The following is a 27,189-nucleotide window of genomic DNA, read 5'->3' on the forward strand; positions in this document are numbered from 1 at the left end:
TTCTAGATCAAACAGGTTTGGAAAACTGACTGGGATAGTATCTTCCTTCTTAGCAAACAGCAGGCATACTTGCATGCATTACAAAGACCCCCCCACTTTTTGAAAAAGTTTGCTTTACGACACTTAGCTTTTATAAAAGACCTACATAGTACCTGTCTTTCACTAAGCAAAAGGAATTTAAGGAGGATTTTCACTTTTGTGGGGTTAAAAAAGAAGTTTTTTTTCACTTTCACCAAAGTGAAAAGAAAAAATAGAGTTCAGCATTTGTTTTGTGGTGAGGTTTTATGGAGGCAGTGCACATTTGAAGCAGCGAGAGAGGCACCACCAACCTCCCTCCCCGGGAACTACACTACTCAGAATCTCACCATCAAGCCTCCATAGCATTGATCTCCATCCATGAACATCTATTCTTTATCTCCATTTATTTTGAGCATCTGTTAGCAAGATGTGTAATTGCTTCTCTGCTTTATACCATTTCTGTTTATGAAAGGTTTCACAGGAACACTCTACTTTTGAATGGCAGAAAAGATTTGGGTTCCCTATAGCATATTCAAAAGCAGAAACATTACTTTGCCAACTAAGGTCCATCTAGTCAAGGCTATGGTTTTTCCAGGGGTCATGTATGGATGTTAGAGTTGGACTGTGAAGAAGGCTGAGCGCCGAAGATTTGATGCTTTTGAACCGTGGTGCTGGAGAAGTCTCTTGAGAGTCCCTTGGACTGCAAGGAGATCCAACCAGTCCATTCTGAAGGAGATCAACCCTGGGATTTCTTTGGAAGGAATGATGCTAAAGCTGAAACTCCAGTACTTTGGCCACCTCATGGGAAGAGTTGACTCATTGGAAAAGACTCTGACGCTGGGAGGGATTGGGGGCAGGAGAAGAAGGGGACGACAGAGGATGAGATGGCTGGATGGCATCACTGACTCGATGGATGTGAATCTGAGTGAACTCCGGGAGTTGGTGATGGACAGGGAGGCCTGGCGTGCTGCGATTCATGGGGTCGCAAAGAGTCAGACATGACTGAGCGACTGAACTGAAGCTCAGAACTTCCCTTGTGTAACACAATCCACTGAGTTTTCTTCATGTCACCTTGTGGGAACTCGGACTTAAGAAACTTGCGTAAGAAAAAGATGACACTCTGGCTACTGCTACTGCTGTGAGTAGTAACCTCACCTTCGTCTCTGACCAGGAAGTGTGTGTCTTCTGCCAGCCTCTATGAAACTGTAGCAGGCTAATTTATTACCCTGTACCTAGGGTAAAATCTCCGATGCTTTACCGTTCCTGCCAATTATTAGACCATCCCCAGGATGTATAGAACACTGGGAAAAATATTTTTGCCGGGTTCCTGTCAATATAATCCATTTGAATCACCCCAGATCAGTATGTAGCATCACACTGAGAGCCAATCTCAGGTAATTCAGCGAAAGAAATGTCACGTTAGCCAGCACGAATGATCTGCCCTCTTGGAATCTGGTCTAGCCTACAAGGCCTCAGGAAGAGCCTAAAGGCATCTGTCCAAAAGCTCATTAGGGTACCTAGTTGACCCCATATATATGGTAGAGGGTGAGAGAATGCCTTGAAGGAGAGAAGTGAGGGCTGGCAACATTATGGGTGCCAGTCTGGGTTCAGGGTTCCCCATCTGGACGGTACTGCTGGCCCAGTCACCAAAAAAGGGTTTGGAAATTTTAAGGAAGGCACTCCAAAGCATGGGGGCCCCAGGGGTTCAGTTAGGGGCCCAGCTACCATCTTCTAAGAGAAGGCTACTACAGAGCTTCTCAGAATGATCCTCATGCTAAGAACTTGTCGACAAGTTACAAAATTTCCCGTGTTGGAAACTCAAGACAGCCCACAGTAAGAATGGCAGAGTCAAAGGCGCACCAGACGTGGAGTCAGAACAACTTAGCTGGAGTAACTTCTACTTACTGAGAGTGCTTTGTAAAGACATTTAGCTTCTCTGAGGCTTATGTCTTTCATCTCTAAAATGGGATTACAATAATAATTCTAACACTGATCTTGTATAATTGTGAAGATTAGAGAGGTAAAACGGTGTGAAAATGGCCAGCAAACTATGCTACATGAGTATCAAATGGTTCTTATTGTTCTTCTTCCCACTTCCCTTAAGCTTTTATTTTATAAGGGAAAAGAATAAAAACGGGTAACTGCACCCATTGTATTATTACTAGATGTTTTCAATGCAAATTCACTTCTTTTTGCCATCACTGATTGTTGAAGAGATATAAGTGGTGTTGAGTTCATGAGTATTTTGCTGTGTTGAAATCTCTGATTAATTTCAAGCTTAATATTCTGGGGAGGGAGGGGGCTCATAACTGGGATAGAGATGGGAGGTGGGGAAATCATTATGAACATGAGGTTCCTCTGTTCATTTATGCCAAGGTTGAGGGTACCTTAATGTGTCTGAGTATGACTTGAAAATTGGGGAACTCGTTTTTGACATTTTTCCATATGAAGATACAAGATTTTTTTTAAAAGAGCAGGGGAATGGATCATCCTTGATTGCTAATTTGAGTACAAAGAAATGAAACCTGACTTCTGCATCTGCTTATGTACAAATGAGAAAACATTGATGTTGTCCCTTTACTACCAATTCTATTCAAAAGCCATACTGATTAAATATTACCTACAGCTGGGGCTTGTGTGCTAGCCTAGTCCAAAGCACTGCTGTGAATCACAGCTTCTTGCCTGACACGTTCTGTCACCTCTTTACTTATGTTTTCCGTTTTGAGCCTCCTTTTTCAGAGACCAGTGATGTTCTTGCCTCACGTTGAGAGATAAAAGCTCCTCATGTTAGTGATTTTTACTACTGAGTAAAAGGAGCCCCATGTTTATATAAGATAGAAAAATAATATACAGAAAGATATATAGCAATGTTAAGCCACTGTGATCAACTATATCACAATTCTGCTACTACCTAGGTACTATATTTCCTATATCTGGGAGAACCAAATGAAAATTATGAGAAACATGATTGCCAGAAGTAGAGTGAGAGAGGAGAGCAAGGTCTAGTATAGGAGAGAAGACCGCAAGAGAGGCCACTAGCCATTCAGAGGATTCAGAATTCTAATGTCACACTAACTCTGCTACCAAAAACACTTGTAAGCCTGATTATAAAAGTATGTTCTGAGAAAGTACCGAGAGACAAGACCCAGAAAAATGTAGAAACAGAAATCTATACCTCAAATTTCAGTCGGGAAATACAACTGATAACCAGAATGCTTAAACTTTATGCTTGGAAAGATTCTAGAAATAAGATAAGGTTAGTTTCTTTCAAAAGAAAGAAAGTCAATGGGGTCTAGGATGGGGTTATTGAGAACAACTAGAGAATTCCTATTTCCTTTTTAGATACCATTAGGTGAAAGCCACACCTATAATGAGCCTACAATTCAACAACTTATTTAACAAAGTCTCTCATGATAGCCTTTTGGAACCTGAGATAATGATAGCATTTTGGAGAAGACTGAGAAACCCTGAACTGATGATAGCCCTGCTGGATATGGTCATAACTCCGTGAGCCATGGTATCTAAACAAAATTGATTAACAACAATAATCCAACCTAACTGTCTTATCTCCTTTCATCCTAGGTCCCTACTTCATGCCCCATATTCCCACCATAACTATCTTTCTACATCAGAAATCTGACCACAGTTTATCTTTAAACATCTGCTCCCTGTCAACCTCTTCAGTTCAATGCTGCCGCAATAACCAGGAAATGACACTGCCGTCTCCTGTGACTCTCCCTGAAACTGGTTTCTGTGACATTAATGAAATGAAGAGAACAGAAAGTCATGCAATCCATACACTAAAAATCCAGAAGATGGGTAATAAGTAAAAGTTGTAGGATAACAGGAATTTTAATGCAGAAATTCTACATACATCAGTAAGGTCATTAATGGAAACAAAGATGCATCCTTGGCAGAGAGAACTAGAGCTTCTGTGTGGGTGTTCCACCAAGGCAGATTTTTTACTTAATTATATAAAGAATGTTTGGACTAGACTTACTAAATAACAACAACAACAAAAAGATTGTCTTAAAAATCAGAAAGCTGAAGATGTCATGAAGGGACTTTATGAACATCTTTTGGGACTTTTTGAATGTGATTCCCCATACTGGACTCCAGGGAGGATGAGGTTCCATCTAAGGACTCACAATTCCAATGGACTACAGCTGTGCCCACAGCTGACCCTGTGCAGTGGCAGCACAGCAAAGCACCCATCCCCAGAAAGAGGAAAAACATCTTTCTATTCCAGTGAAAAGAAGAGCCCTGACAGTTAACTGAAGAGTTAGGACTCAACAAACAACAGAAACAGTGAGCATTTAAGATGTCACATGACACTCTATAAAGTCTATAAAGAGAGGTCTGGATTGCCGAGTAGCACAATAATCTTTTTCCAAAATGCTCTGTGGAACGCCAAGGTTGCGAACAGTATGTCAAGACTTAATGGAAGGCTTTGCATCAGGCAGTACTAGCTAATTCTGGAGTACATTCTGTAGGTCTTGTAGGAAAACAGCATACCACCTTTGGCATCATACTGAGCTCCCTTTCCACTTCTAAACTTTCTCATTTCTCAGAAACACACTACAGAGAGCAGAGGTTTAAAAAAAGAGCCATCTTGAAGTCATCTTGACTCTAACAGCCAGAAGAATAAAATAAGATAATGTATACAATATAGCTCTGAAATGTTAAAGTATTAAATGTAGGCAAAATAAGATTATCACTGTTATCACATCATTATTAAAACAACTGAATCACCGAGATTGGATTCTGCTTGATGAGCAACTCAAGTGGTGCCCTGCAGAAGGCTCAAAGATCCTTCGTCAAGTTCCCCTAACTTTTCAAGTACAAATTCAAATAAACCAGCTGAGGCAGGAAAAGTCTCTTCTCCTCTTAGAAAATTCTTGCTATCGTCTGACTTTTGCCTCTGTGCACCACTAATAAAGGGGCTTCCCAGGTGGTGCTAGTGGTAAAGAACCTGCCTGCCAATGCAGGAGATATAAGAGATGTGGGTTCAATCCCTGGGTGGGGAAGATCCCCTGGGGGAGGGCATGGCAATCCACTCCAGTACTCTTGCCTGGAGAATCCCATGGACAGAGGAACCTTGCAGGCTATAGTCCTTATGGTCGCAGAGTCAGACATGACCAAAGTGACTTAGCACACACCCACACACCACTAATAAAAGCCAGTTTCCCCAGCAGAAAAGGATGATGACAAGGTATTTTTCTCTATTGTAATAGCATTTCTAACTCCCATCCCTGTGGCCGCAGCTACCTCCTCCAAGGATGGAGCTCTGTCTCATACAGGACCTCAGCAAGCACTGGGCATGTGTTTCCTCACTAGTAGCGACCACATACCCACAGGATGGCTGTTATTACCCAGATTCCACCAGTGAGAAGAGTTTAACAGAGGCAAATTCAAAACAACAACAACAAGGTCTAAAGTGGATATAACAGGAAAACTCTCCTGTATGAAATCTATATTTACCCATTTCCCATTCACATAACACTATCCACAGGAAAACTGACAAGTGGTAGGGATTTTCAACCAAAAGACATGGACTCTCTCCAGTAAGTTTGTCTAGTAAAGATTTTAAAACACACAAATAAGACCACAAATGTGTTTCTAGTATGAAGAAAAAGCAAAATAGATATATAAACAATTCACAATTGTGTTATGATCTCAGTTTCCTTTGTTTTTAAACAGCTAAAATCCCTTTGAGGGTAAAATAAATTAATGGAGAAGTCTCAAGCGGAGAAAAACAACTTACTAAAATTTCAACAATAACTTGTCTTCTCTCTTAGCAACCCTTAGTAGACAACATGATGTAATTATAGTAGTACTAGTTAACCCTTAGTGGCCATGTATAACATGCCAGACACCGTGGTAAGCATTTTACTGTCATTATTTCATTTAATATGATAAAAACACACTGTATTAACAAACATTATATGATATAAACTTATGACAAAAATGATTGAATTAAAAGTTAACATACGATAAACTTGTATGATTTTGTAAGTTCTCTGATATATAACACAGAATTGTTGCTGTTTAAGCTGCTAAGTCATGTCTGACTCTTCAAACCCATGAACTGTAGCCTGCCAGGCTCCTCTGTCCATGGGATTTCCCAGGCAAGAATACTGGAGTGGGTTGCCACTTCCTTCTCTAGGGGATCTTTCCAACCTAGGGATTGAACTCTGGTCTCCTAGGGAAGCCCATAACACAGAACACATGTTTAAAAAAGCATCTGATTATTTGCTTAAAGTATAATCCTCCTCTACTCTTTCAGCATGCTATCTATAAATTAATTGCATGAACTAATTTGCTTTGAATCATCACTGGTATAGTAAAAGGGAGTAAGATTAGTATATCTGATAATTAATTTCCTTATGTTTTCCTAGTGAATAATTAATTTGCACTAAAATAAATTATATTTTGAGTTTTACCAGGCTCTGTTTTTGTCACTAATATCACCTTCAAATAAAGTAGCCTCAGTTAAATTTTAACATAATGTATTTTATTTTGTGGGTGTGATGGTCAGTTTTACATGTCTGTTTGGCTAGCCTTTCCCTCCCCAGTTATGCAACAAAACACTGATCTAGGTAAATTGTTAGAAGTGATTAACATTTCTAATCAATTTTTAATCCAATCAGCTGAAAAGGCCTTAAAAGCAGAACTGAGGTTTCCCTGAGAAAGAAGAAATTTCACCTGTGGGCTGCTCCTCCAGTCCTGGAAGTAGAAACCTTGGTACCCTCCTGACTCTACCCTTCATCTCTGGCATCCAATCCATCACCACTTCCTGTCAACTCATTTTTCTCTCAACTGCCACTATCCTTGTCCAGGTCTCTATAATCTTGTAAAACCACACACCATCCTATCTGGTACAACTGCTTTAGACTCCTCCATTAATCTATTGCACCCTACTCCCCACACTTGAATTCACCAGCTATACAATCAGCCCACCATCTGTCAAAATCCACCTTTAACATCTCTGATTGCCTCAAGGGAAAGGAGCCTATCTTACCATTTTTGCATTCACAAGCACTTATCAAAATATCGACACACAGTAAATGTAGGGTAAGTAGGAGTCAATCCTCCAGAACATAAGAAGCATAGATCCTTCTTAGGTGGGCAAAGTTGTGGGGGTTTATTACAATTAAAGCCAGGTGAAAAAGTCACTAGGTATCTTACATTTCTTTTGGCTCAGAGAGTCTTTTTTTTTTTTAATAACAGCTTTATTGAGGTATAATTGATATACAAGGAACTGCACATATGTAATATGTACGACTTGATGAGTTTGGACCTATGCAAACACCCGTGATATCATAACTGCAACCAAGGTAACAGACATATAACACACCTCCCAGAGTGTCTGCTGTGTTCCTTCGTGTGTGTGTATGGCGGTGGTGGTGGGAGGGGTTCTCTCTCTTTTATCATCAAGAAGTCTTAATTTTGGAGAGTCAGTGAAATCTATGGGGTTTCTCCTTAGAAAAATACATTGTACATAATTTCTGAGATTTCATGGACTTTCTAGAACCCACTCATCCATGTATTCCCCTACGGTCCATGGACCCCAGGTTAATCTCTGAATAGAACCAAGTATTGCAGATTCAAGTTTAATTTTAATTCCCTCTGGTTTAGGTCTCAACTTCCTTTCCTTCTTCTGGATCATTTTTGTACCACCATCCAAGCATCCATATGACCTACAGAAACTAGCTATTAGTCATCACTGAAAGAGGTCTTCATCTACAAGAATATTCAGTTCTTACAAAGAAAAATATTTCCAAGGACATTACTGTCCTGTTGTTGTTCACAATAGACCACCCTGGATTGCAGGTAGGTGTAACACTTTCTACCAAGATGGTTACCCTCTCACCTTTGAGGCCCTATGTTTGCTGTTCAAGATAGCTATGAAGATGGGGAAATGGAAAAACAGGGGGACTGTAACTTAAGCAAAGTCAAGGAGCAATTCATAGTACTGCAAAGAAGAAGCCCATACCTTCTGACATCCAATCCAGAAACTACTCTTGAGACCCAGCCATCTTCCCAGTATCTACATGAAAAGTTTTCACGTTAGGCTTATCCAAGCCCCTGTGTAAAGTCACCTGAAAGTGAATCTTTAGAGCTCATGATACAAACAAATAGAAAAATATTACTCATGGGTAGCAAAGACAAAATTCAACCGAATCTGAAGAGGAAAGACAAGAGAGAACTAGCAGGGGAAGCTGTAATTGCACGAGGGACCAGTTCTTCAGAAGTGGAGACAAAGAACAAAACCGAGGAGGGCCTGATGAGCTGTCATGATATCGTAAGACATAATGTTTAAGCAGCAGAAAGTCTGAAATAAATGCTTTTATTACAAAATCATTTTGATCAAGAATCCTCAGAATCTAATAAGAGAAAGGAAAGGAGAAGCTTGGAAGGTTTCTGTCAATCAATCAAAAAAAAGCAATTATCTAGGAACCATCTCTATAAGGTGGCTGTGCTAGGCACTGTACAGCCTGAACTGCTCACTAAAGCACCTGTCTTAAGGCCCTCATTCTTTACATAGTTGGCCAGAGCTCTGCCACATACTCCTAATTTTTTTTTTCTAATTAAGACTTTTCAAGGGGAATAGAACTAAAACTACTGTGCCACACATGACAAAGAATTGTGATAAAATCAAGAACAATGTAGAACTCTATAGATCTCCCCATTTCTTTCAAATAAGAGAGACTAAAACTTCACTTTAAGAGTGTCTATCAGTCACAAAGGAACTCCCAGACACACTGTTCCAGAAACACGCTCTGTGTGACTTTAATCACAGCATTTCTCCTACTGCACAGAGCACATGTCTCCTTGCATTCTCGCTGGAACGTAATCTTTAAGAGGGCAAGTTTAGTTCTCACTTGTTTTTAAATTCCAGAGCTGATGCAGGGTCTCACTTGCTACTTATGCTGACTGCTCGTGCATGTGCATGCATGCCCAGCTGCTTCAGTCACGTCCAACTCTTTGCAACCCTGTGGCCTGAAATGCTGCCTATGAGTCATTTTTTCAGGTGGGAGATACAAGTAATGCTTTTCGTTGTCTAGCATCCAATTCCTCTCATGCCAACTGAGGAAAGGCTGCCAAAAAGTTTAACTACAACAAAGTAAGATGATTCTGACATCTACTGCTATGCTCTCAGCAGTAGAATCTTTTAAAAGAAGCTCAAACAGAAAGGTACAAAATTTCAACTTAAGCAGAGTTTTAAATTTTTTTGCAGGCAATAGTTTTCTCATTTCTAAAGTGGTCATTTGAGTGTTTCTGACCATCTCACCTCAACAGTTCCCCCTCTTTTACCTCCATGTCAACTTCCTCACTGCTTCCTTGCCTATGTTTATATTATTTTTTGTTAATCTTTTTTATTATTGCTGGATTTCATCAAGATAGTTTGGCTCTATGAGGACAAAGAATATGTCTGTCTTATGCACACTTGCATTCATGGGCCTAATCCAATGCTTAACACACAGTAGGTGCTTAATAAATATTTGTTGAATGGAATAAATTACTTGAGAATGTATTTCTCAAATAATTTACAGAAGAGTAGTTTGATAAGATGTTCTAGAAGAAAAAGAAGATTGTTTTGTTGGCCAAGTAATACTGAATTAAATCAATCAAATTAATGTTTTTTTCCATCTGGAATATTGGTGTATCTAAAGCTCTGAGAATTCTTACAAGAGGGAATCCATTGAATATTATTCAACTCAACATTCCCAAGTTTATATGATAACAAAACAACTTTCTAAAAGAATTACCTGATAAGATTCTGTAGATTGTGTTCTAGAGAAAACACTTTGGGAAACACTGCTTTAAGGGCTAAAAAAGACACTTGAGCTAGGCTCAGAGATGCGAGTATTTATTTTTCTGTATTCACAAGGCCAAAGACAGTTTCTCTGATCTCTCCAGAAAGGAACAGAATATTTTTCTAACTATCTATTTACTCTCATGGACAACCATCTCTACCCTTCCACTTTCCATCACCAAATGTGAATTTTCAATTCCTTTTCATTGGCTCCAATCATCATGTAGCATTAAAATGTTCTCAAAAGCACAGCTGGTTTCATATTGGATCTGCTTTAAAAAGAAGTCTCCAGGCAACTGGTTTCAACTCCAAATCAGTATTATCAACTGGGGGTTAACTTGGCTTTTTTTTTTCATTTACATTTAGTTATTAGTTAGCATCACTATTTTGAACTGAAATTGTTTATTTTACAAAAGCATACCTAGTGCCTTTCTTGAAATCTGTTACCCTCAACTGAGACATCAGGACATTCAGGCAGGTAATATGTCTCACCATCATTTGGAGGTGTAATGTAAGTAATCTGTCAGCAACAACTGTTAAGTAGAAAAGTTAATAAGTGACTCAAACACACACACACACACACACACACACACACCAGTGCCATTTTAATGTCATTGCTGTAATAACATCAGTTTTACTCAAATTCCAATATGATTTGCTAAATGTGAGTGGAAGAAGAGAAGCTACCAGTTCATCTTGAACTGTTATGTCTATAATATGTGTCTATGACTGACATTCCATTGAGAGTTAGAGTGATTCTTAATTTATTCCTGAGCAGGAAAAAATGGAAGGAAGGAGGGGAAAGGATGAAGGAAAAAAAGACTGTCACAATCTAGGAGGACCTCTGACTGTGTACTTCATCTGTATATTCCATATGCCATGTAGATGATGACACAAAATAACTGATAGAAAAAGTTAAGTCCCACTAACTCTTCTATACATGCTTTCATTTAGGGGAAAATGTATTTTTTCCACATAGCTTTTTGAAGATTTCAACAACTGCACAAAACAAGGTGAGCCTATGTTGTATTTAATGAAATTGTTTATCGTTGTGAGTATATATGGGGTGCTGGTGGCTCTGAGCAGATTCCAGAGTATTACCAGTTCTACATGAAGAGAGTTGCATTAAATAAGCAATTCTATTTCAGCCAGAAAGCTATATAGAGCTGTTCTCCAAGTAGAAAATACATATACATGTTGCATTCACATACACTTCAAATGCTACACTTGCTTGGTTTAAAACAGCCAGTGTTGAGATCACAAAAGTGAAAGTTAACTACAGTGAGTCAAAGGTGAATGTTTCACAAACATTTAATAAATCACACCCAAAGTTTGGAATCTTTGTGGAAGTGTGAAATGGACAAAGGATTCACGTCATCTCTAACTTTTGGCCAAGTATTCTTTCCATTCACTTTTTAAAAGTCCATTTGGATAGCAGGCCAGAGTTGAAGGAAACCTCCCTGCTTATGGCACTTGCAAGGTGAAACTGAAAATTTCTAACAAAGCTCACAGCCTTGAGGAGAATTTCAAGTGGCTTATTGTCTTAGTCTTTTCTTACTTCCCCACTCATTATCAGACAAAATTGAAGGACAGATTCTGCCTTCTGCTCTGTAGACTGAATTCTATTCTCACTGGAGACCATAGCTGGTGACTTGAGTATTTTGCTACTCATTTATCTGTGTAGCCCTCTATTTAATGGACTCAAGATCTGCAAAGCACATTCTATGGAAAAAGTCTGTACATCAGCTGATGGGATGTGTGGGTGTGCACACATCAGACAAAGAGAAAAGTTACTCTGCATGCAATGAGCCAAATCATCTCAATTCTTTTGCAGAAGAGGTTTTTTTTCTTTTTCCTTTGTTTTCACAGCTTGAATAATATTTAGCTGAGTTTTCAGGTTCTTGGTTTTCAGTAGGATCTAACAGGTGTGGGAAAGGGCCCCATGCCCATGACCAGGGCATCACTAGCGAGATCTCTACCCCTCCTAATAAACATTTGTCTTACGGGTGAGGGTGGCTTGTCACTGGCCATGATTTCAGAGAAAGGCTTCATAAAGCCAGCCATGTTAAGACCAAAATAATGTCATTTAGTGTCCAGGGGGAGGTTGAAAAGAGGATTAGAGGCAGGCAGGCAGGCAGGGTATATTAAAGGAGTCCATGACTAACAGGGTGTGACAGAAAAGAGTTTTATTCTTTTCAACAAAACAATTCCCTAGGGCTGGGACCATTACTCCACTGTGCCTTTATCACCTTGGAATTTTTATGGTTATTTTTGATGAATTCACATTTTTGTAAAGGCTTTTTGAAATAATGCCAGTTTTCAATTTTTAATTAAAGTCGTAAATAATCTTAATTCTGCTTTAAAAGGGTTATTGTTTCTTACTTTTTTAAATCATTGCTGCCAGGAAATACTCCAAATACCAAGCCCTGATGTGCGTTAGTAATTAGAATCTCTCCGAGGTCTAGTAACAGTCTACATGTAAATACTACACACCAATACACCGGTGCAAGGTTTGAAACTGTGGATTGACGGATTTCAGGTTTATTAGCACTGCTTTTCCTGGGAGTGACATTACCTCTTTTTATTGGATAGAGCAACTTTCATCATTTTAATTTCCATGAATTAGTCCTTCAAAGATCCACACAGGATTTTTTAAATCTTCAGATTAAAAGGCCAGGTTAAAATTTGGAAAGTAAACACAGTAAACTTGTCACTAAGGACTAAGCAAATAAAGTTGGCCAAATCCAATTCAGTCACTTGCAGGAAAGAGTGAACAACAAAAGCTGAATCACTGGAGTGATAATACCTCATTTTACATAAGACAAAATTAAGAGAATATTGTAATATTTGACGTTAGATTGTAATTCTGCCCCTTGAAAGTATATCCTTTTATCCAGATTGTCTATTAAAGGTTCTTAAAAACTGTTTACAAATTTATAGTCTTAAGATCTGATTATCTTCTTTAAATTAGTGCTTCAAACATCTTTCGCAGAATCAAAACTACTCTTCCCTTATAAAGAAGCTGAAATACTCTGTGTTTGAGCAATATAAGCTATTAACAACTTCTAAAAATATTGCATTATGTTTTCATACCTACTGTCAACCTAGGTTACTCTCTTGGGTTGAATATCATATTACTGCTTATTTGTCTACGTGTGAGACATATATTCTGTCATGTCCATGACAATTGTTATTCTCTATGAAGGTGCTCTTGAATCTTATAACAAATTTGCTGATACAGTAAAACCTCATACATTTGGGACAACTTGGAGGTAGAGAATGGTCAGATTTAGGGGGAAGAAACTCAGCAAGAGGATTTTTTGTTTAAGAAACACAACTAATTATTTCAAGTTTATAAGATACACATGGATAATGACAAAAACCATTAGACAGTGGTCCTCCTAAGCAATTAACAGTATGTCATTATAAACATGGTGTGTTATTTTAAGAATATTAAACATCCTTCTTACAACTTTATTCTTATCATTAATTCACTTAGTTCCTTTGCTGTTTTAAAATATAGGAACATATTCCAATCCATGTTGAATGACCATCTATTATGACATGTTGATAATGATCATCTATTATCAGTTGACTGGGATTCCAATGAAAGAGATTTAACTTTACTTATGTGGGCTTTTCTAGTGGTTCAGACAGTAAAGACTCTGCCTGCAGTGCAGAAGACAATGGTTAGATCCCTGGGTATGGCAGATCCCCTGGAGAAGGGAATGGCTATGTATTCTAGTATCTTGCCTGGAGAATTCCATGGACAGAGAGCCTGGCGGGCTACAGTCCATGGGTTCATAAAGAGTCAGACATGACTGAGTGACTAACACTTTCACTTTCAACTATATTTACAGAGGAAAAATAAATAATTTTAACAACTGACTTATAACAGTGGGCTTGTATGCCATTAAGAATATCTATTTTACAAAAGAACTTTTATCAAATTTTTCTAACTGGACATTTTTCTAACTCACAGTGGAGAGGCCAAATTATTTCCATATATGAGCCCTCAACTGGCCTTTACCTCCCAAGGAAGAAAAAGCTCAAGTAACAAAAAGGTTACAGAGCATATCCCCAAATAAAAGAACTAAATCCCTATAAATCATAAAAGAATGAAAGATTCTGGTTAGCTTGATGCCATGGTGACGTGAAAACCATAGCATAGAGTTTAATAAAACCATAGGAGATCATAGGTATCACTGACTCAATGAGTCTGAGCAAATGAGTCTGAGCAAACTCCAGGAGACAGTGAAGGACAGGGAAGCCTGGTGTGCTAATGGGATCACAAAGAGTAGGACACGAATTAGCAACTGAACAACACTGTTCAGTCACTTGAAATAAGTTTAGTCTTAAACTTCCCTTAAATTTGTTATGAAGGACTCTTAAATGAATTAAGTACCCATCTAAACACAAGTGAAAAAACAAGGTCAGGTCAACATATTTTCTGCCATAATCAGAACATACTTTTTGTTCCAAAAATTTACAAAGTCTGGTATTCTTTGGAAGGAATGATGCTAAAGCTGAAACTCCAGTACTTTGGCCACTTCATGAGAAGAGTTGACTCATTGGAAAAGACCCTGATGCTGGGAGGGATTGGGGGCAGGAGGAGAAGGGGACGACAGAGGATGTGACGGCTGGATGGCATCACTGACTCGATGGACGTGAGTCTGAGTGAACTCCGGGAGTTGGTGATGGACAGGGAGGCCTGGCGTGCTGTGATTCATGGGGTCGCAAGGAGTTGGACACAACTGAGCGACTGAACTGAACTGAACGTATATTTACAATTCAAACCATGCAATTAACAAATGCAATATGCCACCTCATGAGCCTCCTGTGGCATGCTCCCTTCGCTGTACTCCTCTGCCTCCCTGCCTCCAGTACTATACTAAATGTTGTTCATGACTTCCTTGAACTTTTCTACTGTTTTCCTTGTATCAGAATTTCTAAAACACTTTCAAAATTTTGCCTGTTTTGGAACATTATATAAATAGAAATTAAAAAAAAAGAAAAAGAAAATGCCTTGAAAGGTAGTAAGTTCTTTGTTTCTCAAGATGTTAAAGAACAGTATTGTCAACCACTTGCTGCTTATGAAGTCAGGAGGATAAGTCAAGTGGGTTGGCAGGTTGATCTTTAACATTTCTTCCAAATCTGAGAGATACTACAGCTTCTAAGAACTCTGAGAGATGCACTAAGCCCTCAGTGATGTCAAAAGTGATTTTAGGTTCAATTTTTTTCTCAGACTTTCATATATAGTACCTATATAGAAACGTGTTTTTCCTAAGCTTAAAGGGAACAATGCTGTCTATATACTCATCCTACCGTCTTCGTCAGAGCTAATAATTTTAGCCAATTGATATTTTATGTTTTGTATTGATATTTATTAAGCACTTATCACCAGAAAGAGTATTTGTTGTGTTGTTTTCCCAATTCAATTTTCTTTAACAATTTGGACTTTATTTTGTTACTTTCCAGTTTTGGTGACTTTCACTAATTTCATCAACTTCTATTATACAAATCCTCCCTAGAAATTCACATCTGATTACATCAATTATGAAAATCACAGCCTTGCTACTACTTCATGAAAGACTTCTCTACTCAGAGTCAAAAATATGTTACACTTTGAGAAGCATTAGGACTACCAATGTCCCATAGAAGCTCCCAGTGCTGCAAGAGGAATTTAAATGTGCTTTTCCTGGCTGGATAAAATTTCATTTAAAATTACCTTTTTCCTTGCTTGCTGATCTTTGGAAGAATGTGCCTTCACATGCTTTCTTAAGGAACTTGGGTCTGTGTAGCGTTTGGTGCATCCCGGAATTTGACAAGCATAAGGTTTCTAAATGAGAAAGAAAGAAAGAGCTGTGGTTAAATCATAAAGGTAACTGAGGAAGATTTACTCAAAGACTACTGACTTCAGAGTATGAACTGTTGCCAACTGATTGATGTGAATTGCTATGTGATACTCATGCATTTTAATTAGAAAGCCCAGTAAGTTTGCATCAAAGCAAAGAGAAGAATAAACTTTCAAGAAACAAAGAGATGGCTTATCTTTGAAGATTTTTAAAAGACTGCTACAGAATGCCCTCTTGCCACGAAACCTCCTGTGGCATTTTTCAATATGAAAATTATTAGTATCTCCAGTCATACTTACAATTATGTTCCCCTGAAAACAATCTCTGGTACTGTCAGAAATTAGGAAACACATATTCTTTAAGAGTTCAGGTATAAAGAAGCTGTAGAAAAGTCCAGAAAAGACTGGTAATGTTTCAGAAGAAACCTGATTCAGAAAGAGAGAGGGAGAGAATTAAAAGGGAAAATTAGTGGAAAGTAAGTAGAAGACAGCAGGTTTCAAACAACAGACACATGAAAAATCAGCCAAAGAAACATTAATATTATTAGTTGCAGAGGAGTCCTGCTGTTAAGCCTAGATTAGGTGAATAAGTCCTTAGCTGAGCACGACGAGAAAGAAAACAAGTTCTGGCTATTCCAATTCGCCCATGCACCTGAGAGATGTAAGGTATGGAGCCCAAGACAAAGTCTAGAATCTTTTTTATTTTTATGACCCTGGTGATTGGTACATGATAATTAGGAATGACTGAATGAGAGCATTACACATTGATTCAAATTTTAGCAACTATTCCTACTGTAACAACTAAATTCAAACCAAAGGTTTGAGAATGTGACTTTTATACTGTAGAATAAATAAAAACTTTCTTAAGAAGTGAAAAAAAAAACCCCTACAAGATTAACTGCGTTTATAACATGTATTAGCTGTCACTCATCTACTTAGTATCTCATCTGGTGAGATATTAAATTTGTGCCTACATGAGGTGAAATGTGAGGAAGAGAACTGAAACTGTCTCTACAATAGAGTTCTCACTTTAGAAACATGCTATTCTATCGACCAACCCCACTCCCCCCAAAATTCAGGTTGTTTTCCTTACGATTTATATCTTGTTCCTGTTTTCATGCACTTGCTGGTCATTTTGTAGGCCAACATTTGTGTGAATTCTATTATTTGCGTTCTAAAAACCATATATGTGTTTCACTTTCTTATTGCTATTGTTGCTAATTTTTATTCCAAGAACAAGATAAAGTCATGAATATAAAATTTAGTTTGACAATCTTAATCTGAATTCTAAGTTTGATTATCTGATGTGTTTGTTCATTGACTGACTGATTGAATGAATGAATCACTCAGCAGCTCTTTTGCTTCCATAATGCGCTAGACATTGTATCACATATCAGGGATCTAACAATGAACAATGGATGAACCAGCCTCTCAATAAGTCACAGTTTCTGCAAAATGATGAGCCAATTATGGGCTGAAGTCATCTGCCAAGATGTTTCCATTTGGTAAACAAAGGTTTTCTTTAACCTGGGAATCTTTCCTGGGTTCACACAGTTTTTTTCCCCTAGTCTTCCCTTTCCTGCCTGGGGGAAAATAAGCCAACATCTTTATTGGCAGTCATGTTATGACCACATAAGTTCATGTTTTGCATTGGAGATGCTGTACATAAAAATTGGGGGGAATATTAATGCATTATACAAACTGATGCCATTATTATTACAATAGTCACCATTACTTGGGTTGGAAAGATAAGAAATGGTTAATGTCATTTTGGATTTGATTTTGAGATACTCTTGAAAAAGGCTTGAATACTGACCATTCCTCCCAGCTAGCTTTCACTCTCACCCTTGTTATCAGCCACCTGGGATCAGTGTGCCAAAACAGCAATGCCAAGGATTGGTCTAAGTGGTACAAGTGTACCGGTCATTTTAACTCAGATTACCTAAGCTTTAAATGGCATGTTACACTTCATCAAACTATATTCTTCATTATTTTCCATTTATACTATAAAATTATTCCCCTTGTTTAGACATTAAGATGCTAATAGAGAAATGATTTAGTAACACTTTCCAGGGTTAGAATTATGGACTCAGTCATCTTTATGGGCAAATCATTTTCCTAGAAGTAAAGAATCCATTTAATTGAAGAAAGATACTTTATCTAAAATTCTGATAGTATTAATATAAGGAGTTATTAGCATAAAGAGTACTTAATGAAAGGGAATGTGGACCTAAATTTTAATAATAAATTCTTCAAGCAACAAGAAGGTAGTTTGGATTTCAAAGAAAAAAATGATGGTTTTAAAAGATTTAATGGAGAAATACTAAAAAAAAAAAAAAAAACAGTTAAGTTTTAAAAGCTACTGCACTGAACTGAATCATGAAATTATCTTAGGTAGCTTTTCTCAAAAGTTTTCCAAAGGGATTTTTTAAATTCAAAATGACTTTAGAAAATGCTCTTGGTTTGATTAGCTAAAATTAGCTCCAAGCAAAGAAGGGTATTGTAGAACCATAACACTTAGCCTCACAATAGTTCTTTCAAACTCCAGATAACTAGCTAGAGTAGAAGCAATTTCTCAAGACAATCTTGTCTCATGAATGTTCATTCTTCCATGATAAAGTTTAATGACAAATTGTAAAATTTATGAGATTCTACCAAGACCATTTTAGACATACAAAATAGGGCATTTAAACATAATTCATTCTCTTTCCTATTTCTACTTTTAAAAAATACTGCTATTCACCAAATTTATTCATTTAATATTCCATTCTGTTGGTCCTAAATTCATTGAATTTGATTCAGCTAGAACAGAAAGGGTCCATCTTATAGTCACATTACTCTAATTATATTTCAGATGTTTACTAGGCAAACCATCACATTATGTATATTAGGATATAATTCTGTTTAGAAAGGTTATGTGACATATAGCTAAAATGACTGCTATCAATACGACTAATAGCGACTAATATAAAATTTAATAAATATGTCAGCTATAACATCAGAAGAATCTTAAATATGTATGAGAAGGTGTATAGAAATAACAGTATCTTTTCAAAATTCAAATTCTGAAGTAGTTTAATAATAGACATCAGAATGTTAACACTGAAAAAGTACTGTCATGAATACATTACTTGCAAGAATGTGGGATAAGAGATCTGTGATGTGTATAATACATTTACCCTGATGGCTGTGTTAAGTGAACTAAAATTACATATAGTCCACCTAGCCTCAAGTGAAAAAATGGCATCAAAACCTGAGAAATGCAAAGGAGGACAATCAACATAATTGAGAAAACAACAGACAGAGTCATGGAAAGGGCATTAGCAAGTGAACACAATCTTTCAGCACTAAGAGAATTAAAGCATAATAATGAAAATAAATTGTTCTCATAGGTTGTATGTCAGTGGATATGTGGCTGTTAACACAGAGGAAGAGTGATGAAATGGGACCCTTGGGATAGATTTGCTGATTCTTTTTAGATCACTTGAAGGTGAAAATACCAGGTGGTTTCTAAAGCAAAAGGCCAGATTCACTTTCAAAAAGCAGGCCAGTCTCAACGTTCTTATGTCAAGACAAAAAGAACTAAAATAGGAAAAAAAAATTGCTTCCTGTTTCTAGCAATAGAGTATCTTATCTATCTTAGTATATCTTGATATCTGAATATTTATTTTAGGTCCAATCTCTAGCAGTCATTCTCTGTACTAAAATCTGTTATATATAACAGCCCCTAAAGTGCTTCTGCTTTATATATGAACCCTTTTGTCCCAGCAGCTGTAATATTTAGGATAACCTGTTATATAGAAAAAGGAAAAGAAAGAACCAAACAGGGCCCCTTCTGGCTCTTTACCAGGTTTCACTGCTGCCCTTGGCATTGTCCCTATAACCTGCAGGTCATAAAGCAAACACCTTCACCATCCCACTATCAAACGGGCACTTCCTCACACCGGGACTTGAGGCTGGAAGTTGGAAAGCTCCTGCCATTCTTACAGTGTCCAGATGTGTCCTCTGGTGCTTGGCGCGGTCACTGGAGTTACTGAATGCCTTCTGACAGCCCGGATGCTGGCACAAATACGGCTTCTCGCCTGTGTGGCTCCGCAAATGAATCTTGAGATTTTCGAGCCTCGAAAAGGCCTTCTTGCAACCTTCAAACTGCAAAAAGAAAATAATTTTTGGTTGCTGAGAAGGACCTTGAATGTTTGGGGTTGTGGGGGACAGGAAAAATAAATGTCCTTAGTTTGTTCTTAGCCTATAACAAAAAAAAAAATGAAATCCAAATAGTAACAGTATTACTTGTAAAAATATCCATATGTTTGTGTGAACTGCATTTTTCTACTGAATATACTTGCCACTTTCCATACCAGATTTGTGTCCCAAACTGATTTTTGTGATTACTTATGTCAGAGAAAGTTTGCTGTGAGCCATCTGGCTTGGTTAATAAAAATATAGTAAAGCATGTCTTAAAGATTTGTTAAAAAATTAACACACTTTTCCATTTCCAAATTGGTCTAAATTGAAGGAATCAGGAAGGAAGAAACTTTTCACAACTAATAAACTAGTAACAACAAAAGAATCAGAGTGATGTTTGAGAAAAAAAAAAAAGAAAGAAAGAAACTGAAGGCCCAAGAGTTAGAGATGAAAAGGACATGTGCCTGCTCAATCATTATGATAATAAGCTTTCTTAATTCTATCTTAAGTGGTTTTCAACATCCAAGAGTGACCTTTTTAATATATAGGGTGACGCCAAGCTTAATGAGATAAAGTTTTTAACATGCTTTTAAAAAGGAACAAGAAGACAATCCACCTAGTACTAAATCACATTCCAAATAAAGTTATAGTTTTATTTATCTCTATTTTTAAATAAACTTTGTTATCTGGTTCTTGAAGAGAAGAATTGTAAACGAAAAGTTGAAGACCTTAAGAAATGTTTCATTGGTTTGTCAGTACTATTTATTGATGGTAACATTTACTTACTGTCTTCTGTGTGCAAAATATCAGCTACTATAAGAGGGTCACAGTGATTTCAATCCTTGAAGTGACAGTCTAACAGAAAACATGCTAGAGAATGCCTACGTACAAAGCATAAATGTGAGATGGGTGTTTATCCTTTAATTTGCCCTTTGGTGCTAAGCCGTGGAATATATATGTCCCTTCAGCAATTTTGATGCCATTCGAGTTCCCAGTGCAAGGAAAACTGTAATTTAAAAACTACAAGAACAAAACATAATATGTTTAATGCAATTAAGAAGCATTACATCTTAGAGAGGAATGTAGGGGTGGTGCGGGGAACAGAAGCAAAGAATGTTAAATTGAAAACAGTTTACATTAAAAATTAGCAGGTATAACTTAAACTTACTGCAAGAAATGTTATAAAATTCCTCAATTCTCTTACTTTTTATCAATACAACAGATTAGTACATTGTTCGTGAAGGGGTGACCAGAGTTGGGTCAGGTTTTGGTTATTTCAATTTTTACCTTTACGTAGAGGATGAACAAAGGAGGAAGAATAACTAGACCTGTCACAACACCATCTATTTAAATAAGTTGTCTAGATTTTGCGTGCTAGAATATTTTAAGAAATTTATGAAAGTTGTACTTATTTTTGATTGAGAGTTATACATGTTTCACAGACATATGTTGGTTTATTTCAATTTTGATATTTTGCTTAAAATAATTCTAGTGTTTTCCTGATTTCTATTTCACATAAAAGTAAATTTAGCCTGAACAGAAGATGATTGCTGACAAAGCCAACTACTTTTCAAAAGAATGAAAGGCATATAATGTTATATCGCTAGAGGGAGAGAGGAGTTAAGTGTTTATTTCTGCAGGTTTTCAACTGATTCTCATGTTTGAGAATCAAGGGGCTCAAAAGTAACCCCCAATTCATGGCTAAGAGGCCTCTGCCAACCGAACCTCTGTTTTTAAGGTTCACTCTGGATGATAACTCAGTGTACACTTCTGCTGTAACTCAGTTTGTCTTGGAATTACCTGATAGACCACACTTAGGTCTAAAATGTGCTTATGGTTTTGGACACATCAAGCCTGTAGCCCAGTTCCTAGCAAGGTTGTTTTGCAGGGTGGGCATCATTTTATAGGGATGCATACCCAGATCCGAATAGGCCCCAACAACCACTGTATTCTATAGTCACCCGAGATCTTGATCAGAGAAAAGCCTGCATTGTCTCAGAAACAACATTGGAGTGGAGAATCATTTTAGAATAGCTTAATGAGATTTCTGTGAGCACCAGAAAAATAAGACCCCTGGATCTACCACAGAGTAATTAGACGGGAGCCCAAGGTGCCCCAGAACTAATTCCAACTGCCTACTTCATCAGATGTAAACTAAATGTAGACTAGCATTCCCAAGGTCTCTCTAGTTAAATGTCCATGTAAATGTTCAAAGTCAGAAAACTGCTAGTATTATTGTTAACAGAAGCAATGATCAAACCAAAGAGCTTGCTGCATTCCAAGCAAATCAGTGAAAAATGAACTATATCTCATAACATCATGACCATTTTTTTTAAATAGCAAAGATGGAGGAAAATATGAGCACCCAGATTGAAAATGACAACAAAAAGATTATCAGTAAAATCATGCAAATCCAGCTGATCTCAAATGTTTCTTCTGTAACAGTGAAGTCCAGAAGACAACAGTCTTTGTAGTATGTGTATGGGCATTATGCTACTTTCAGGAGAAAAGATTAAGGAGTGAAGGGATTTGATCTTACTGAGTTGAATGAATAAAGGCTAGAGCAAGGCAACCCCACATACTTGGGGCTCATAAAAACATTACCCACTCATTCTTATTGAAGAAATTCACTGAGAAGAAACCATGAACCCCACCCACACCAATAAAATGAAATGCTGAAGAACTGATAAATGGCTCCATGAGGGACCTAACACCCAACCCATCACAAGAGTATGCATAGAATAACATCTGATTGAACTTGCCCCACTAACAATTCTACAAGAAGAAAAAATAGGACCGGTTTATTTCTCTAAGGGTATCTGGATGAAACTTGAAAGCAAACCGTTTTGTGGATTCATTATCATTCATGATGGAAATGAACCTGTAATTCAAACAAGTATTTCCTCTCCCTCAGGCAATTTTACCCTAAGATCATAAATTCAATTAAATGCAAATACATTAAAAATAAACTAATATTTTGGTAGAACTCTATAAGATTGCTACAAAATACACCTAAACTGCATGTTTTGGGTATCTGAGTAAATGGCTGCCTTGTTTTCTACCTACATTTTTTCAGGTTTTCAAAATCTTTAATGAGTCTCACCTTGTAAAGAAACATCTAAATGTGAAGGAAAGCAGGAACCCCAGGAGACTTCCCTTGAATTTGGCTGCATACTTTCTCATCCAGATCCCTAAAGTGAAAAGTCTGTCCTGAGATCTAAGGTCCAAATTGTCACCTAATTGCCTGTGTCATTGAACCAACTCCTTCACAAAAGCTGACCAGTATCTTAGTCACTGGATATCTCCTTCCTGGACTGGCTGTGGAGCCCGGAATCTAAGGCCCAGCGGCACATAGATGGGTCATCAGGCCTGAGATTGCCTGTGCATCAAACACAGGCCAGATACAGAAAGATTAGAGAAGAACAACAAACTCTCAGAATCCAAGGGAGCAGCGGAAGGAGGAAAAGCAGAACAAAGAGAAAGACAAATGCAGAATGGTAATGTTTGAGGGAGTGGGGGTGGGAAAAGGGTCTGGGACACATGGGTAATTTTATCTAAATAGCATTCTTATTTTCCTCCCCAACAAACACTGAGTAAGCCCTAGGAGCATGGCACTATGTGATAGACAAGGAGAGAAACAAAAGGATTAAGACTCACGTTTTACTCAAGGGAATCTGGACTCAAGATCATTACATGTGGCTGGGCAGGTCATATACTGATGAGGCATGGGCAATGATTCTCAAGATATATTTGAGATCGGAAGCATTGTCACACCCTTGGGAACCTGTCAGAAACACAAATTCTCTAGCCCAACTCAGACTTACAGAACAGAAACCTGGGAGGTGCAGGCCCAGACATTCGAGTGTTAAGGAGCCCTCTAGGAGATTCTGAGGCTACCATGTGTCTGTGAGTTTGGAACGAAATGTACATTGTAATCACTGTTGCTGTTCTCAAGACAGTCTCCTGACAGAAGCAAAACGTCTTGCAGAACTCACTCATTTCTAATTGGGGCAAGAGTCATATGGGCTTGCAGCAGCCCTGGACTAAAAAGAAACATCTCCATCCCAGGATAAAGCAAGGTTATCTCCATATGCGCTGCAAATGAGACAATATTCCAGAATGCCAGTCTCATACTAGAGATTCTTTAAGCTCTTAACTATTTAATCTGTTGCCAAGCAGATTCTACTTCTGAAATAGGCATGCCTAAAAATTCCTTCAGTGACCTCTTGACCAACAAAACATCCCATGTTTCTAGCACCTATTACATTCTGCTGTTGAGAAAAAGCAGTGAAGGGGAGCCATTATTTTCCAATTGCACATTTCAGTGACTACAGACACATACAAGAACAATGCATGAAGTGACAGAACTTTAAATCTCACGGGTTTGAAAATACGGCACTGCATGAAGCCTTACTCTGAGAAAAATCTCTTTAACTCTGAGGCTGTTTTCAAGGAACAAACCTTAATTAAGAAGTATAAGTTGCCTCAAATCCAGAGAAACTTAGCTTGCACCACTTTGTTAATTTAGGAGATTATTTCATATTTAAAGGATCACAACTGGACTGTAATCACCATCTATATATATTGGCTTGATTACAGATTGTTGACATTAAGTGGCATTAAGACGACCTTTGAAATATTACTTTCCCTTTCTATTAGAGGCTTTTGTGTAAGGTTTTGAAAATGAAAGACTCATTAGACACCATTAAAATAGGATTTATTCCATATGTGTAACCAGTAATCAAGTAGAATATTACTCCTTCCCCTAATCAGCAATTTATAGTGTTGAGAAGCACAAGTTCATATTCAAAGCAGTAATAATAGCAAACCTTTCCTGATCAGGTTTCTCTACCATCACTAGTGTCAACAAAACCAAAACAGAAAGGAGTCTATGATGCTGGACATGCTTTCTAAAAATATACATTTGATTTCAATTAAGGCTCAGTGTTTACGACCCTTGGAGGTATAAGCTCTTACAATTTTATCAGTCAAGACCAATTATTCCTATTAGTGACGGCTGAGCTGTGATATGCTGTGCAGAGTTAGGCACTTACTGATGAATTATATGCTAGTTTACATCTTCGATGTACAGGCCAAAGACAACAGAGACGAAAGCCATTGGTGGAAAGGTCAGCAAATATTTATCATGCTGTGGATACAGTCAAGGTGACTTCCACAATAAGCCCGAGAGCACAAGTCTACTTGAATCATGGACATACCTGCAAAAGGTGTAAGTAAAAGATGGCTTCTTCTGTGACTGAAAGAGGGGGACAAAGGCACAGCTGAGGGCCCAGAGCCACCTCACACTCATGAGAAGAGGTGAGAAATCTGACTCTAGTGTTTAGCTGAGATTCACCAGCCTTCTTCCAGCACAGTGCTGGCCATCTTTACGTGCTCATGAGTCACTGGGCATGTTGTCAATATTAAAATACAGATTTGGTTCAGTAGATACAGAATAGGGCCTGAGATTCTGCATTTCTAACCATTATATTTTTAATGTTGGATGTTCAAAGATGCCAATTTGAAAAATAAGGTTCTAGGGATTATTAAACTACTTTCAGGTTGAAAATGTATGGTTTAATTAGATTCAAAGAAAAAAAAAGAGACAAAGAACTAGAGTAAGAATAAAAAGACTTGCTTTTGATGAACCAAACTATTGTTGCTTTGTCCACAGAAGTGTGGAAGAGTGAAATCTACTTGTTAAACTTAGGTTGAGAAGAGAACAGAAAATGTTGTCTAGGGGAAGAAAAGCAGAAGAAAAGTCAGGGGGAAGAAAAGAAGCATAAGAAATCAAAACAGAAAGACTGCAGAACCACACTGGAGCAATCTGACATTGCCTCTGCTTCAGTGTTGTTCGCACTGGATGTACGGCTTGCCTCGTGCCATCCTGTGGTTTCAGTTCCCAATGCATCTTATTAGAACTGGATGCTCCAGCAAATCTTAGTATTTACCACATCAGTTTGCATAAAGCATCACATAAAGGGAGAAGAAAATAATTCACATGTTTTGAGGCTTTAAAAAAGTATGTAGTTCATGAATTTACTATACTGAGTAATAATGGAGTTCTTCCCTCTCCAAGCTTCTTTCAGACTACTAATTCTGTAAAGAGGAAAGAGATGTCTCTGCAGGTTCTCACTTGAAAACATGAGTGATTTTGCTCATGTTTTTAATCTAATCACCTTATTGTCCACAATGGAAGAAAAGGAGTTTGTATGTTTCCTTTTGGTTGTTAAAAGTAATATCTGACTTTATAATATTTTGAAGGGTCTACCAAGAGGAACAGTGGCCTCATTGGAAAATTATATAAAATTATGGTAGGGTTACCCTGGTTAATTTGAGATTTCTCTTAACTTCAGGGAAATCAGTGTACCCCAAAGTGATTTTACAAAGATTCCAAGTATCTAAACAGATTGCGCTTGTGTTTCCTAGGACAGCCTTGCTTCAAAGTTTCCTGGTCTTTTGGGAGAGGCAGCCAGAATGGGGAAGACACTCTGACACCTTGGCCTCAATGAGTCAACTACTTCAGTGCATGTCACTTATCTGGAATTCTGAAGTGGCCTACTGTACTCATTTATTGATATTTTCTGGAACTATTAAAATTTTGTAGAATTAATATAAGACCCTTTCTGTAATGTTTTCCTAAACTGTAAAAAAGAGATCCCAGTTACTATGTTTTTCCTTGTTATTCTAGTGTACAAAATGAATCTATTAACTAGCTCATAAATACAACTTCCTGGCTTGTTGTGCTTTTTGGTTTTGATTAAGAAATCTGTATAAAACAAAGGTTACCAAATTGGGCAGTATGAATGTGCTTCTTATTGGTTTAAGAAAATTCTTTTTTTTTTTTTAAACATTTTGGGTCATGGGCAGCAGCTGACTTTTAAAAGGGCACTCTAAATGAGGTGGCAAAATAAATGAGGGTGTAACATAAAAATTGAAAATGGAAAAAATGTTTTTGAGAAGCCACATGACAATGTAGAGAGAAATATGTTACTTCTGTGCCAACATTTGAACCATATTAAATTTTTATGGAAATTATCACGTGTCTGGTTTATAAAAATTGAAAGGAGTTAGGGACAAATGGAACCTTATCATGGGCATTACATTCACCACTGGCAACACTGGTATTTAAATATATCATATTGCTGCCTCCAGTTATTCAACAAATGTAAGGAATATCATATATTATTCATGCTGTGTCAATACAATGCCAGAAAACTACAATTTCAAGCAAATAATTATTCCATGAGTGGGTAAATAATAAAAAACTGGCTATTTGGGGCTTGTTTACACATAAGAATAAGTAAGTTGC

At 37.5% G+C, this 27,189-nt stretch overlaps 1 protein-coding gene across 2 annotated transcripts in view; it reads right to left on the reverse strand.

Annotated features, from left to right (window-relative positions):
• Nucleotides 1–27,189, reverse strand: part of GLIS3 (GLIS family zinc finger 3) — a 499,582-nt gene that overhangs the window by 100,923 nt on the left and 371,470 nt on the right. The window contains exons 5-7 of one of the 2 annotated variants that reach the window (XM_069576474.1): nucleotides 19,680–19,841; nucleotides 15,993–16,118; nucleotides 15,567–15,677 (exon numbers count right to left, since the gene is read on the reverse strand). In XM_069576474.1, the coding sequence (XP_069432575.1) occupies nucleotides 15,567–15,677; nucleotides 15,993–16,118; nucleotides 19,680–19,841 (399 nt within the window). The remainder of the gene's footprint in view (nucleotides 1–15,566; nucleotides 15,678–15,992; nucleotides 16,119–19,679; nucleotides 19,842–27,189) is intronic. The other variant, XM_069576475.1, reaches the window with a different exon arrangement.

This window comes from Ovis canadensis, chromosome 2, assembly GCF_042477335.2.
Source record: "Ovis canadensis isolate MfBH-ARS-UI-01 breed Bighorn chromosome 2, ARS-UI_OviCan_v2, whole genome shotgun sequence".
Taxonomy (NCBI): Eukaryota; Metazoa; Chordata; class Mammalia; order Artiodactyla; family Bovidae; genus Ovis; species Ovis canadensis.